Raw genomic sequence first — 16,274 nt, 5'->3', positions numbered from 1 at the left:
GAGGTTTTTGAAGAACGGTGAAGAAGATTGATCACAAAATTGTTCTAGTGGATAACTCTCTCCAAAAAATTTCTCTTTTTCTTTCCTCAATTTTGAGATTGTTCCATAAACCAATACCCAAATTCTCAAAGAATAGGGAGGTTTCCAATTGGTGGTGTTCGTGCATCCAATCCATAAGAGAATTAGCATTTTTCCATTTGAGTCATCAACGAAAGTAAGTGACTTTTTTTCTCTATATGATTAAATTCCTAAATTGTAAAGCATGTTTGACCTAAATTTTACAGTAGGTTGAGGTTTTTAGATATCCCCTTTTCAATCATGTAATTTTTCCTATATATTAGTATTTCAATTTCTCAATTGATTTCAAGTTAGGTTCTGATTATTTTGCTGCGTTAGGGATTTTATCCCTACAAAAACAACTTCATATTATACTTGAGAAGGATCTGGAATGCTTATTCAAGGTCAACCTCATATTGTCTAGCTTTAATACTTTTTACTAACATATCATCCACGTACACTTCCATGTTTTTTTTCCAATAAGCGGAACAAACATGTTTTTACCAACCTTTGATATGTAGCTTCTGCATTCTTAAGTTTGAATGGAAAGATCGTATAGCAGTATGTACCTTTACTTGTAATGAATGAAGTTTTCTCTTGGTCTGGTCCATTCATCTTAATCTAGTTGTACCCCGAATATGCATCCATGAAACTCAATATCTCGTGGCCAGTTGTTGCATCTACTAACTGATCTATCATGGGAAGAGGAAACTTGTCTTTTGGACAAGCTTTATTGAGATCAGTGGAATCTATACCCATTTGCCACTTACCATTTTCTTTCTTCACCAAAACTATGTTAGGTAACAATTAAGGGTAATGAACCTCTCTAATGAATTTGGCTTTCAATAAACCATCTATCTGACTTACTATGATCTTATTCCACTATTGATTAAACATTTGTCGATTTTTCTTTACTAGTTTGAAATCTCTATCAACATTAAGGTGATGTATTATTATGTTGGGATCAATTTCGAGCACATTCTTATGTGACCAAGCAAATATGTCAACGTTCTTCCTAAAAAAATCTGATCAAGCTCTCTCTTTGCTCTGCTCTCTTTCTGGTTCCAATATTTACCTTTTTATCCCCTGTGGTGAGTGAGATTGATTCCAAAGTTACTGTTGGTTGGCTTCTTTGGTTGGTCTCAACGTCAGCTTCAGCCTCTTCCCTTTGGTTGGGAATTTGATTGTTCCTTCTTTCTTTTGAGAATTTGAAATTTTCTCCTGATCTAGATCTTCCCTTCTTGAAATTCCTTGGGTCGGCCTTGGTCTCGGCCTCAACCTCAACCTCAACCTTTTTCCTTTGATTGGGAGACTAATCGTTCCTTTTTCCTATAGAAGAATCAAGAATCCCTTTCGATCTGGCTTCTCCTTTCTTAAAAGTTGAACGGCCTCGTCTTCGGCTTCGGCCAAACAAACATGTTTTGGCTTCCTTGTTTGTTGCTTCAGTACGTAGCTTCAAAACCTTCAATTTCTCTAGTTTGCGGTCGTGGGGATCTAATTTGCCCATCTCCTGTCCTTGAATTTTAAATATGTCCTACGATTGACTCTCATTTGGTCAAGGTCAAGGAGACTCCTCACCTCGGATCCCTAATGGGTGGCGATCTTGATCGATACCATCTTATTTGTCTTTTATGAGTTGATCTTCGAGTCGAGTCATGGAGCTTCTTCCCTCTGATCTTGCGATTGTGGTATTCTTGGTTAGATTCATCTCCATCCAAATTCATGTTTATGAACCTTTGGCTCATTCTAAAAAGATCTTCTAAGCGTGCTCTTGAGTATTATTTCCCATTGACAACGTCAACTGTTGATGCCAAATTTTCACCAAGAAAAAATGCATCTGACCTCCACGTGACACCAACAATTGAATTTGTTATTTTAGGGGAAGAGAGCTCGCCTGCAAGAAAAGAAAAACTTGGATACCACTGTGTAAGCCACAGCCACTCCAATGCTTAAGTCAGAATGTTGGAAAAAGAAAAGAGAATTTGATACTATTTTGGAACTTACTTGTCGTTTATGTTCTTCTTTTAACTTATTTATAGGTTTTGACCCTCCTCATATTCTTTATCCGATTAGGATTTTTTACTGGCTGCCTGTTTCAGGAATTCTCTTTGGGTCGAGGCCGACTAGCCCAACATTCTTACCTGACACTTTTAGGGTTTACTTTTTGCCAAGCTTATGTTGGGCCAGACAACCTTGAGCCGTCCGATGGACTCTACCTAGGCTTGACCAAGGCCGACCAGACCCATCTCTCTTTCGGTCTTATTCTTCTCCTCTTCATTTGTTGTGTATTGAACATTCTATCCCTGGTTCCAAAATCCACCAACAACACTTTTCAATGTGTTACTATATAGTATGTACTTACCAATATAAATGATAATGTGGTGGTATATGCCTATTTGGGAGCTCTTTTGTGTTATGAGAACGATTGTCCTGTCTTATAAAGAAATATTTTAAATTTCGAGTTTATATAATAAATGAGCGTTTGTTGTGCAAGTTTGGAATCTTGAAACTGAGAATGTTAAGCCTAAAAGGTTAGTCTAGGAGGTTTAGGTAGCCCAAATTTAAGAAAAATGTGTTTGGAGTATAGGTTTTAGAAGTTTGGGTTTAAGAAACCTATGTTTGGAGTGCAGGCTTAGGAAGCCTAAGAATGAAGTGCGGATTTTTAAATCTTGAGTTTTATGATTTCTTTTTTTTTCTTTTTTTTTTTTGGTATTTAATCAATGGTTAGATTTTAGATTTGTTTAAATTTGTCATCTTAGGCCCTATTTGGTCATTATTTTGTTTTTTGTTTTGGTTTTTAAAAATTAAGTCTATTTCCTCCTCATTTCTTATAATGATTTGCATCTTTTTTAAGTAAATGGTTGAATTCTTAGTTAAATTTAAAAAAAAAAAAAACAAAACAAGTTTTTAAAAGTTAATTTTTTATGTTTTAAAATTTGGCTTGGTTTTTTAAAACCATTGGTAAAAAACGATAACAAAGAAAGAAATTTGGAGGTGAAAGTAATGTTTATAGGCTTAATTTTCAAAAACAAAAAACCAAACACCAAATGATTACAAAACGGGGCATTGATTATTTTAATTTTTGATATAGAGATTTGACTAAAATTATAATTTTATTTAATTTTTTATTTTGATAATTTGGTATTTTGATTTTGCTATATTTTGAAATAAAATTTCATAAACTTTTGTTACTTTAACTAATTTTAGAAGAATTTATTTTTTACCATAATATGCTAACTTAACATTGAAATAAACTAGTATTTTAAACTTAAATTCAATTATTGAAAAATTATAGTTTTTTTTTTATCAAATTACAATTGAAGAATAATGAAATCATAAAGTTTGAATTTTAATTTTTGCCGCTAAGTTGTTTCCAACATTTCAATCCTTTCAGTTTATAAATTGATTTAAATCTTTGAGATAGTTAAATTGACCAATGAAAAAAATGAAAAATGTATTAAATTAAATTTGGACTTTCTACACATATAACCTAAATAAATATACTTAATTACACAATTGCAGTTTGGTGGGCTATTATTTTACCCAAAAAAACTGGCCTGATTTACTTTTTTACCTCTCCTTACTATTCAATTCTTACAAATATAATAATAATAATAATAATAATACCTAAAGAAGCATGTGAGAAAGTTTATTTAATATATATAACACTACATATTTGAATTTTCTAGAATTAAATCAGGGTATATTGATAAGTGCATGAACAATACAATTTGTACAATATATTCTATGTATATTTATATTTTCCAATATATTTGTAAATACACCAAAAAATAAATCATGTTATATGCAATAAATATTAACATTTTTCACTATATTACCAATATATTTGACTTATACTAGAGATCACAATAGATAGGTGATTGATTTTCAGCTAGAAAAAATAGAAGAAAATAAACAAAATATCATAAAATGATGGAAATATTAATCTTAAACGAAGGAGGGGGGAGAGAGAATTAAAAATATAATCTAATAATAATAATTAAAAAAAACTCCAAAAGAAAAAAAGAATTAGAAGAAGAAAAAGTGTATTTGAAAAAATATTATTGTAACTAAACTAAGGGCATGTTTGGAATGATTTAGAAAATAGAAGATTTATCAAAAATTCATTTTTTCAAAAATAGTTTTGATAAAAACTACTAAAAATGATAACGCAATTGTGTTTGGCAACTCTTTCTTAAAAGTACATTTATATACAAGTTTGTTTCTAAAAGTGTTTTTATAAATGTTCTTCAAGATTAGCCAGTGGAGATCAGAGGTTAGTCAATAGTAGTCGATGAAATTGGAGACTAGAAGTTCATCAACAGAGTCGTTAGAAGTGGCAATCGAAGATTGGCCGGTGGCAGTCGTCAAAGGTGACAGTTGGAGTTGGCCACCAGCGCCAATCATTAGTTTCCTAGATTAAATTAAGAAAAAAAAAAATCATGGGTTTGAATAATGTTTACTATTTAAACCCATAGAAAGAGTGTAGGAAGCCTAGACCCTTGTCCCAAACAAGGGTTGAGCTTAGAATGCTTAGGGGTATTCAAATGACCCGAGAATCCGAACAACCCGGACTTCCCAACCCAAATTGTAAGGGTTGGATTGAGTTGGTTTTAATTTTGGATTGGGTTTGGTTGAATTTTTTTTTATGTTTTTTTTAAGTTGGGTTGGGTTAGGGTGACACTTTTAAAAATTTGGAATGACCCAACCTAACCCGAATTTCTAATATTATTAATATATATATAAAAACTTATAAATATTATAACTCATTTATATTTTTATGATGTTTGTATGAAATTTGTAGTAGATATCTTGGATTTTGATACTTAACATTTGAGTTTTATGAAATTTTAGTTATTAATATGTGTTGTACACAAATTTAAATATTATGAGTTAATAAATGAATGTAGCAAAAAAGAAAAAAGAAAAATAAATAATTGGACAAGGGTTGGGTTGGGTTGGGTTAGAGACCTTATTTAGGTCACTCGAGTAGCCAATCTCGACCAACCCAAAATTTTGGTTTGGTTCAAAAAATCTCTCAAACCCAACCCAACCCAACCCATGTATACCCCTAAAGATGCCTAACCCATCCCAAACTCAACCCTTAAAACAAACATAAGGCTTTCTTATGAATACGCAAAATTTTATAAAAGTCATCCTTATAATTTTATATAATTTTGGGCAAATATGAATGTGTATCCCTAAACTTTAGGTGAATCAATTGAAACTTTAAACTAATAATTGTATCAAATTAAACCTTGAACTATCAGATCAATTTACACCCCTCTTTCAGATTTTGTTCGACTAACATGACGTGAAACTTATAATTTGAGTCAATTAAATTAATATATTTTCATAAATCAATCAATTTAAATCCTTCATTAAGATTACTTTTGAAAATCATCCACACACTCATTCTCGAATGTATATAACCTTCTTCAGATTTCAGTTTTATAAAATAAACAATTAGAATAAATCCACAATGATTCTCAAATAAAATCTTAAATAAAAATCTGATTAATTCATTTATAAAATTTAGAATTTAATTAATACAATAATAAGTCCACACGATTTTTTTTCGAACGACACTCAAAAATTTCAACTTCATTAATTTATTTCTCTTATTGGCGTCAAAGTTATCTTCAAATTGATGAATACTAAAATTTTATGTTCAAAATTATAAATACAAAAATAATAAGAACTTAAATGGAACAAAAACAATTTGTCAAAATTTTGGGGTGAAGAAATGAAAATTATGACATTAAAAATAAAAAATAGTAGTTACTTTTAGCTATTTGGTAATGATGATATTAGTTGTTTTTTTATAAAGGAAGAAAATGTCTCCGTCAATTACGCCATTAAAATAATTAGCATAAAAAGAATTTGTTACCGTAAATAATTATTTGGAATTTTCAACCTTTTCAAAAGATGGAGGGAGAAAATTACGGAGAAGAAAAGGAACGAAAAAACGAAAAAAGAACGAAAAAAAGGAAGAAAAAAAGGAAGAAAAGAAGATCGTCGCCTGAGAGATTCGAACTCTCGCGGGGAAACCCCATGTACTTAGCAGGCACACGCCTTAACCACTCGGCCAAAGCGACGCTTGTTCACAGTTATCACACTTTTTATTATATAACTTAAGGATTCAGCGAAAAGTACCCTGTACTCTCCCTCTAATGGATAACCCAAGCTGATCTGGCGCACGTTTAAAATCTTCTTTTATTTTTTTTTAATTGAACACTCATTTTTTTTTTGGTCGATGTATATTAATTAATTTAAATTAATTTATACAAATTCATATTATAAAAAAAATCAATAATAAAAATATATAATATTGAAACTTAGGAATTAAAAATTAAAAAAAAAAAAAACTAGACTTAAAACTCAAAGGTGAAAATATAATATTTTAAAATTTAGGAACGAAAATACAAATTTTAAATAAAAAAACTCAAGAGTAAAAGTGTAACATTTTGAAATCAAATGACTAAATTGAAATTAGATTCAAAATTTACGTCTCAAAATATCTTTTTCTTAATTATTTTTGTAATTCTTTTTAATCTACTCTTATTAATAGGGTAATGAATATTAGAAAACAAAATATTACTAAAATCAAATGCGAAAATTTTAGAGAGAGAATAAGAAGAGGTTTTTTCTTAGAAAATGTCATTAGGATTTCTCAGAGAAAAGGAAACCAAATACAAAGTAACATAGATCCAATGAGCTTTTACATATAAAACAAACCTAATTAAATAACATCAAAATAACACGATATAAAACTATTACATCCTTAATACTATATACTAGGGGTGATAGTCAATTCAATTTTGTCGGTTTGTGGTTAACCAAGATCCAACCGAAGCAATCGGTTTCATAAAGAAGAGGTCCTACCCGATGTCCAATAAAAACAAAACCGTCCAATAAAAACAAAACCAACTGATTGATTTTTATTTGGTTCAGTTCATTACCAGTTTGGTTTTCGATTTTTTACTATTTTTTTTTCAAACTTTTATTTTTATTTCTAATTTGGTATTGAATTTTTTCATTTTTGTTAATTTAATTTACAATTGGGTCCATTTCTTTAAATATATTTGAAACCAGATATTTTTATTTTTTTTAGGCACTTTCTAAATAAAAAACTTACACACTCCATAATAATGCATTTTTTTTTCTAAACAACAAATATATATACACCATAATAATTAAAACACTAGAAGATATATAATGTTAGAATTTATTTTTAAGGGTATATATACCCTCGGTTTGGTTCGGTTTTGATTGATTTTTCCAATCAAAATCTGATCCAAACCAATACTTTTTTGTTTTCTCCAAATATAAACCAATACATCTAATTTTATACTAAAAGTTCAAACCAAACCAGTGAATCAATTTGAATTGATTTGATTTTTTGGCGTTTTGATTTTTTGTTGCACTCCTACTATATACTCTAACATCAAATAATTATATTTAAAATTTTATGGACTAAATAGATATTTTGGAAATTTAGAAACTAATAATTTTTTTTTTAAAAAAAAACTCTAGATTAAAGTAAAATTGAATAAGACATAAATATAAATTCTATTCCAAATAAACTTATCCCGAATAAAGTAATATCGTAAAAGTACCCACATGGAAATTAAAATTTAAGCACGACACGTTCGAGGAAAGAAGAAAAGAAAGTGACATACGAAATTCATTTGTTTCCCAAAAAAATTGGAAAACTATGGTTTAATTTGACTTTTATTATTACACGCACGTGGCAGTTTCAATAGTTTCTATTATTTTAATTAATACCAAATTAATTAACGGTTTTATAGTCCTGCATGCTTTATTTCCAAATTAATATGCATATTCTGACCAAACCAAACACTTGTTGACTTTGACCTAATCCTTTTCTTGAAACATTTATATTTATCTCATAATATTTGTAACGTCATATTATTAAACCATTTTGTATGTATCAAAACAATTTAAATCCACACCATTTTTCTTTATTTTCAATTATATTATTTATGTATGTGCCAAGAAAATTACATGTTTAAACTCTTTTTTATCTATTTCTTAATTAAAAAAAAATCTACCTTTATCTATGAACCTTTTTTCTTTTAATTAGATGGCCAATTGTTAACCTATACTATTTGTTTAGGTTAATAATCTATTGCTACAATTCACTCCCAATTTATAAGTTATAAGAGGTCATATCGCTAAAAAATCTAGTATTTTTTCTCTTTATTTTTTTTAAATTTAAAATTTATTAAAGATTTGAATGTCTTGATTTTTGATCAAGAGTATATGTTATATAATCAATTGATTAATTTTATTTTAAAGTAGACTGATTTTTAAATTTATAAATAAACGTTTCAATTTTATTAAATTAAAAGATGAGATATGTATTTACAATAGTCCTACAAATAAAATGAAATTACTATAATTTCTTATTATCAAATATTAATAAAACTTTATGACGAATTCAAAATAATAATATTTCTTCTTGAAATATCAATATTATTATTATTTCGAGAACATCATAACCATGACTAAACATTTGTTGAGACTAACTATTATTAGACATTAGAAATCTAGACTGAAATTATTTATTAAATAAAAGACTTTATCGAAAAATAGATCCAACCATTATACTAGGCCTAATAATATAATATTTTCCTTTTGCAATTTTTTTTTCAAGTATGATTCTATTCTTTTAGATTTTAATTTTTCTTTAGAATGAAAAATTGATTCTTCAATCTAAAAAAATTTAAGAATACAAATTTTCTTTTCGGTACACCAAATTATGGGTTACCCTATAAATCATATACCAATTTTGTAAACCGCTTAATTAAAAATCCTATTGCTATAATGTAAGTCATAATAGAGATCTTATAGTTAGTTTCTTTCACGGATGCACAGTGCCACATCACTTTTAGACACAAAATATGTTATTATCTCAATCGACAATGATAAGATTTATTCTTAGACAATGATTAAAATATCGATATTGATATCAAAAATTTTGTCGCACGAATTTTCACTAGTTAACCCCCTAAATTAATTCTCTTTTTTGAGATGTAAAAAATAAAAGAGAGAGTAAGAGAGAAAATCTTTTCCTAAATATTTTATGTACATAATATTAATAATTAACAACAAACATAAAGTTGAAGAAATCTAATTAAAAACACCCAAATTTTATCCAAAAGACCTGGAACCTTCCACGCAAGCTCTCTGTTCCAAACATGGCGGCCAGACGGTCAAAGAATCTCCGTCAAGAGCCTCCGCTCTCTATAAAAACTCCCTCGACACCTCCATTTTCGCTATCCAATTTCAACTCCCATCTTCTTCTTCCTTCAGCGACTCAAGATTTCACCTCCTCCATCTCAGATTCAGCCTCAATTCTTCACTATGACGCCGATTTTGGAATCCGACACCTGCGAGATGTTCGTCAAAATCGCCATGTTCGCCTTTGTTCAGCTTCTTGTCTATTTGATCCTCTCCAAATCCTCCAATCTCTTCTCCAATGACCAGAAATTGAGATCTCTCAGCTTTAAACCGGCTCGTTCCGTCAGTATTCGCCGGTTTCTTGCGGCTCTTTCTGACCTTCCTCCCGGTGGCGAGATTTCTCCGACACCGAGAGTTCAAACTCCGTCATCTTTTCGCCGGGATCATTCCGATGACGGTGGCAGGTTTTAGGGATTAGAATCCGATCGAATTGAATCGATTCCGATTGACTCGTATTGGGTTAGTTATGTAAAGTGAAAAGGGTGTTGGGGTAATTTATGTTATTTGTTAAAAATAGAGGGTTGGTTTTGTGAATTCAGACTATTTGTAGTTGTTATTTGAATGATTCTTTAGTTCTTTGATAATGGAAATTATTTGATTGAATGATTGATTCATGTAAAATATTTTCAATTTTCAATTAACTATTTTCATTTATCAATTAATTGTAGAAATTAAACACATTCGTTTTTTTTGTTTTTTTGTTTTTTGTTTTTTGTTTTTTTTTGTTTGTTTTTTTTTTTTTTTTAAGAATAGAAAATTGTAGAAGCTATGCATATTATTGGATAGTAAATGAGTTTACATTAAATTTTAAGAAATATCTTTAAATTTTGTCATTTATTTTTAAAAAAATTACAATACCACTCCATGAACTTTCAAATTTACCTTTTGAGTAGAAATGTTTAAAAGCTTTGGATGAAATTGAGGTATAAAATATAATTTGCTAATTGATTATTTGGTGAAATTTTCCAAATGATCAATAAGAAAGGTTGGAATTTCAAAATTCTTAAAGTTTGTTTGGTTGTAATTTGGATTCTATGTTATATTTTCAAATTCAAGTGTTTGGCAGACAATCAAAATTCCTTTTCTAAGAATTGTTTCCGAATTTTGTGATCTAAATAGTGTAAATTTTGAAAACTTTTTTTTTTGTTTTTTTATCCAGAATTTGAATTTTAAAATTTAAAATGCAGAATTATATTAAATAAAGATAAAAAAAAATATTTAGAAATATAGTATATCATGTTATAAACCCAATTCAATTTTTTTAAAAAATAAAATATATATTATGTAATATATTATAAATTAAGTTAGACTAAATCCCAAATTTGGTTCCTATAGTTTTGATAAAGTAAAAAGTTAGTCCATATGATTTATTTAGAATTTATTTCATATGGTTTGATAGTCCATGGAGTTTGTTAAATCCTCTTAAAATACTCTGACTATTTATTGTGAAACCATAGGGAGAGAATTTTAATTATAAAACATAAGAACTTAAATTTTAACTTACTCCAAACCATAGGGACCAAAATTTCAATTTTTTCTATAAATTATATAATATTACAAAACAATAATTATACAATTTTCTTAACATAAATCATGTTCGTAAATATATCAATAATAATTTATTGTTAACTAATATTTTGTGGGTAACTACAATTAGTTTACAATTATTCTGAATTCTGCTATCAAACACATATCTGAAAACATCAAATACAATTTTGTTTTTATTTAATCTCTTATTTTCAAATTTCTGTTTCTAGATTCTCTACCAAACAACCTTTATATTCTACATCTACGGCATGCCCACAAAAAGCAAAAAGGGTTCATATAAAAAGACACTCATTTTCACTTACGTGTGAATAATTTTTATGTTATTATTACTTAGAATATCTCTATCACGTACAAAAAAATTGTCTCATTTCAAAAAAAAAAAAAAAAAAAAAATGACAAGAGAATAGCAAATTTTGTTTCATTTGGAAAGTTGGCAAAAATATTTTAAAATTATAAAAATAGCAAAATGAATTTATATAATATAAAATACTAATTAGTAAATGACAAAACTACCATAAAACAAAAAAATAGAGTACAAACGAAAATGCAAAGATACACTACTTCAAAAATAATATGAATACCACAAATACATTCTACCTAATTGAAAATACACCGTATCTAAATATTTCAGAAGCAAAAATTGAAAATCAACCAATATGGTTCTTAATGCTTCTAGCTACCTATAGAACGCTTGTATGTGAGGGAAGATGACGACCGGGTGGTGGAGGTCACTAGAAACTTATGGAAATCTACAACGATGAACTTCCTCCAAGGTGAGAAAGAGTAAAGTTGATTGTACAAGTGAAGTTGTTTTTGGGAAATGAAAATTTGAAGGAATTGCAACTTCAAGATAAATTGACTATTGGAAATATTACTGCGTTTGACATCAAACTAGTTGTAGGGAGTTTCATTGTCTTCATCCCATGTGACCATTTTGCTCATAGGATCTTGAAAGTCAACTTTAAATACTATCAATCCCAGAACGTCATTGTTGAAAATGATGTTCATAAAGTAGAAACAAAAGTACGAAACATGTGTGCGAGCGAAAAAGGTCGACGACCTGGCTAGGGTGATCATTAAAAGCTAGTCAAGACGATGGAATTCAATAAAGGATCGTTAAACCAACGATCATAGACATAAGATTGAGAATGAGAAAGAGATTTTGGGAGGCGGCTAAGTGAAGAAGATGGAGAAGATGAGATTTAGGGTTTTTTGTTATCTTATTTTGATAATAATAGTAATAATAATAATAGAAATAATAATAAATTGAACATTATATATATAGGCACATGTTACAAACATTTAAAGTTTAATTCCCATTTATATATTTCTTTTTAACTACAACAAGTCCATTTTTACGTGCTTCTATATGAAAAATCGAAAAACATTGAAAATATGAAAAAATAAATAAATAAAAAAGATATCAAATGAAATTGATAATGATATGTGTAAGATAATGAAAAAAGTATTTAGATATAATTGAATTTATAACAAACATTTAGACAAATGGATAAAATCAAATTTGATAATAAAAGATAAATTCATTTATAAATTGGAGAGAAAAATCATGAAATTTTTTTTATTGTGATTAATTTGATAAGTAGTTAGATAAAATATAATTTAATAAGATCAGAAAGAGAGTTCGTTTATTCTCAAGTACACTGTATTCATAATTCTATTTTCATTTAAGCTTAAACAATTAGACTGTATCTATAACTTCATCAATCACAAAATCTACAAAAGAAGCCTAACTCGTTGTAGAAGCATAGCAAAACAAAAAGATTGTAAAAGTGAATATTTATTTATTTGTCAAAAAGAAAAATTAATGTATAATAATATAGTAAGATGATAATGAATAAAAGATTATTAAAAAAATACAAAAAATGATAGAATTTAAATGAAATACATAGTTTGTTAGATGATAATAATATTAAGTAAAATCCTAATCAGGATAAAAAAAATTTAATATGAATTTAAAGTAATAAAAAAATAAATAAAATAACATAAAATCTAAAGATATATTATAAATTAAGACCAAAATGGTCATAAACAAATTAAAGATTGATTAGTTCTAAATATTTTCGAAAAGTGGTAAATCAAATAAAAACATATAGCTAATTTGAATTAATTAGGAGGAGAAAAATAAGGAAGAGATTGGTTAATTCTAAATCAAGTTGTGAAAAGTTATCAAAATCTAATTTGAATATTAAAAATAAATTCAAATTCCAAAAGAGGGCGAAAATTACAGAATGATACACATTTTCATTTCTGAAATTGGATCTGTTAGATTATACTATGATTACTTTGGTTATTAATCAAGTTCTCCAATTACATTGTATTTATATCTGGTTATTAATCAAACTCTCCACTTAGACTGTATTTATCCCTTGGTTATTAATAAAATTCTACGCTTACACTGTAATTTAATATTCCAAACATACAAACCAACTAAGGGTAGATATTATCAAAATGTAAGCTAAAATAGTGACTAAATATGAAATATGTACAATTGAATCTAATAACATATCCAGAAAAATTTAAACCTTTAAAAATATGAGAAAATATCTGATTAATTTATTAATAATATGTATAAAATAATGAAAAACAATTCAAACATCTGAATAAATTTAAGATTTGATTAGATAAATGAAATTTGATAATATAAAATATCAATTTGGTAGAAAAATTCCAATATTTAATTCAAGTGAGATCAATTCGAAAAATGGTTAAACAGAATCTAAATTAATAAAATTTGCATTGAAACATTAACTATGTGGTAAAAATTAAGAAGTGTGGTTATTTTGAGGAAAACAGTTATTTTTAGTTTTTCAAATGGATCGATTAGAGAGAAAGTGAAGAACTACGACATCAACAATTACCTTGTATATAGAACTTCGTTATTGTTTATGATTCTACACTTACTATGTATTTGTAGTTTAATTAATCACAAAAGCTACTGTTCGCATGAGATTTCAAGAGAAATTTATTTCGTAGAACTTGAACTTTGTATTTGTATTAATTTTGTGGAAAGTGAGTACAATCTCCAATATATAATATTTTGATACTCTTAAAATAAACTATAGTCTTTAAGCTGGTTGATATTATTGAATGATCAGCCTTTGGGCTCGTTGACTTTCTTTGATGATCGACATTTGGGCTTGGTGATCTTCTTGGACAATCGGCCTTTGGGCTTGTTAATCGGAGGATTAGTACTCGCACGAGGCTTCCAGAGAAACTTGTTTCTTGGAGTTGAACTTGAGTTAGTGTTGATGTTGAAGTTGATTTGATGCGATGTGATTCGATCACTAATACTTGATCCTCTGATTCTCTCTCAGTTGGGTGAATGTGCTTGACTTGAAGAAGAAAAGCGTCGAATGTTCTTGAAGTAGAAGTCCTGGAAGCTTGAAGTTTGGAAGAGTCTTTGTGTCGAATGTTCTTGAAGTAGAAGTCTTGGAAGCTTGAAGTTTGGAAGAGTCTTTGTGTCTTCAAGGGTCTTCTGTCTGAGGAGTGCAGTTTCAAGGAGTGCAGCTTCAGAATCTTGGGAGTCTTCTGCTTGTTGATGAATTCTCTCTAAGCTCTCTAAATGTAGAAAATGTTGCCTTACAAATAAAGATAACTTCTCTATTTATAGAGTTCTCAGGTGGGCTTGGTTGGTCCATGGGCCTGGCCCTTGGGCCCAATTAGTTGGTTTTGGACTTGATTTGAAATTGGGTCCAATTCAATTATTATTATTATTATTATTATTATTTTTGTAGTTTGGACTTTAAACCCAAATAATAATATCAAATTGGGTCAATTTAATCTCATATGATTCAACCGCGTGACGTCATCGGAACTTGTCTTCAATTCAATTTGGGACATGTGTCAACTTCTAATTGGACCCAAATTTAATGATTTAGAAATTCGTCATTAATTTAGCAAACGACGTAGTGACTTGTGATTGGTCCAAAATTTTATCCTTCAACAAATGCCCCCTTTTGAGATTTATGCACGCTTACGGGTGGCTAAATCTCGAAAAAGAAAATGAAGTTGTGATCAGAATTCAAATATATTTGTTCTTGAATTTGACCTCAACTGATGTATTAGTCAAACTATGAATTCAGTACATAAGTTTAACTCGAATTTGGGATAAAATTTGGAATATAGCCAAATTTTAACTTGACATTTTATTCATAATTCAATATCAAAGTTAACCATTTGAATTTTGATAAAATTTGGGATATAACCAAATTTTAATTTGGGACGAATTTGACATCTATCTCACTACCCGATTTGGCTGGCTTGAATTTAGAATAAAATTTGAATTAGAATCTCCTCAAACTTTAGACTGAAATTTGGAATAACATTTAAATTTAATTCCAATTTGAATGGAATATGAATTTGAACTTAAATGGAAGAAATTTTGGAGAGCCAAAGTATTGTAAGACAACCTTACTAGCAAGATTCTCCTCATGAGCGAGATCAAGCTTTCCTAGTGATACTCACTTACCAGCGATACCAGCGATGCCAACGATACTCATTTACCAGCGATGTCAGCAATACCACTTACCAGCGATACCAACGATACTTATTTACCAGCGATGCCAGTGATACCACTTACTAGCGATACCAACGATACTCACTTACCAGCGGCGATATTCACTTACCAGCGATGCCAGTGATACCACTTACCAGCGATACCAACGATACTCACTTACCAGCAATGCTAGTGATGCCACTTACCAACGATGCCAACGATACCACCTACCAGCGATACTAGCCCAATTTCTAGTGAAATTTCCTTCTCCATTTGAGCTGTTTGCTTGTTTTTTTTTTTCAAGCAGCTGTCTGCTTATGCACAGATTCTCTTAAAATTTAAGCTCAAAATTCCTCGTTGTTTAATTTGGAGATTCAAAACTTCATCGTTGCCCCCAATTCAAGCAACTGCCTCAAAAATATTTTTAGTTAAAAATGCTTCGTAATTTGTCCTAGAGCAACAATGGTGTCTTCTGAAGTCTCTTAGTTCTTTCAAGGTTTATATCTTGATCATTTTACCACAACTTTGAAGATTTTGAACGACCGGATATCCTGAGGTTATCATTGAGACAGTAAGTATTTTTAATTTGCTCGACAGAATCCAAAGCAATTAATGATCCAACTGTCTTGCTGCAGAAAACTCTTGATCCACCTGCTGCCAATGTTGTTAAAGATGCACTGAGTCTGAACTTATCAAATTTCGGCTAACCCACCAACCAGTAACCAGAATTCCAAAACCCACAACCAGCATTCCAAAACCCAACAACCAGCATTCCAAAACCCAGCCGTTGCAAATCGGACTTGGATGGCTGTGGGGAGACGGCCGCCCGTTCAGAACTACCGTAGGAGGCTATAAGTGAGAAGAAAAAAAAAGATATGGGAAATTA

At 29.2% G+C, this 16,274-nt stretch overlaps 1 protein-coding gene and 1 non-coding gene across 2 annotated transcripts; one reads left to right on the top strand and one right to left on the bottom strand.

Annotated features, from left to right (window-relative positions):
- Positions 1-6,073: 6,073 nt before the first annotated feature.
- On the bottom strand, positions 6,074-6,155 carry TRNAS-GCU. Its single transcript has one exon. It is a non-coding gene; the product is annotated as a tRNA-Ser (tRNA).
- A 3,061-nt stretch (positions 6,156-9,216) lies between these two features.
- Positions 9,217-9,945, top strand: LOC120091388. Its single transcript, XM_039049394.1, has one exon. The coding sequence runs from the start codon at positions 9,448-9,450 to the stop codon at positions 9,733-9,735; it is 288 nt and encodes a 95-aa protein (XP_038905322.1). The 5' UTR covers positions 9,217-9,447; the 3' UTR covers positions 9,736-9,945.
- Positions 9,946-16,274: the final 6,329 nt, after the last annotated feature.

The sequence above is a fragment of the Benincasa hispida genome, chromosome 11 (assembly GCF_009727055.1).
Source record: "Benincasa hispida cultivar B227 chromosome 11, ASM972705v1, whole genome shotgun sequence".
Classification (NCBI taxonomy): domain Eukaryota; kingdom Viridiplantae; phylum Streptophyta; class Magnoliopsida; order Cucurbitales; family Cucurbitaceae; genus Benincasa; species Benincasa hispida.
This window is presented reverse-complemented; position numbering and strand designations above follow the sequence as displayed.

What these genes read in the sequence shown, in the direction of transcription:
- LOC120091388 (XM_039049394.1), top strand. Translation starts at nt 9,448, where the DNA reads ATGACGCCGATTTTGGAATCCGACACCTGCGAGATGTTCGTCAAAATC.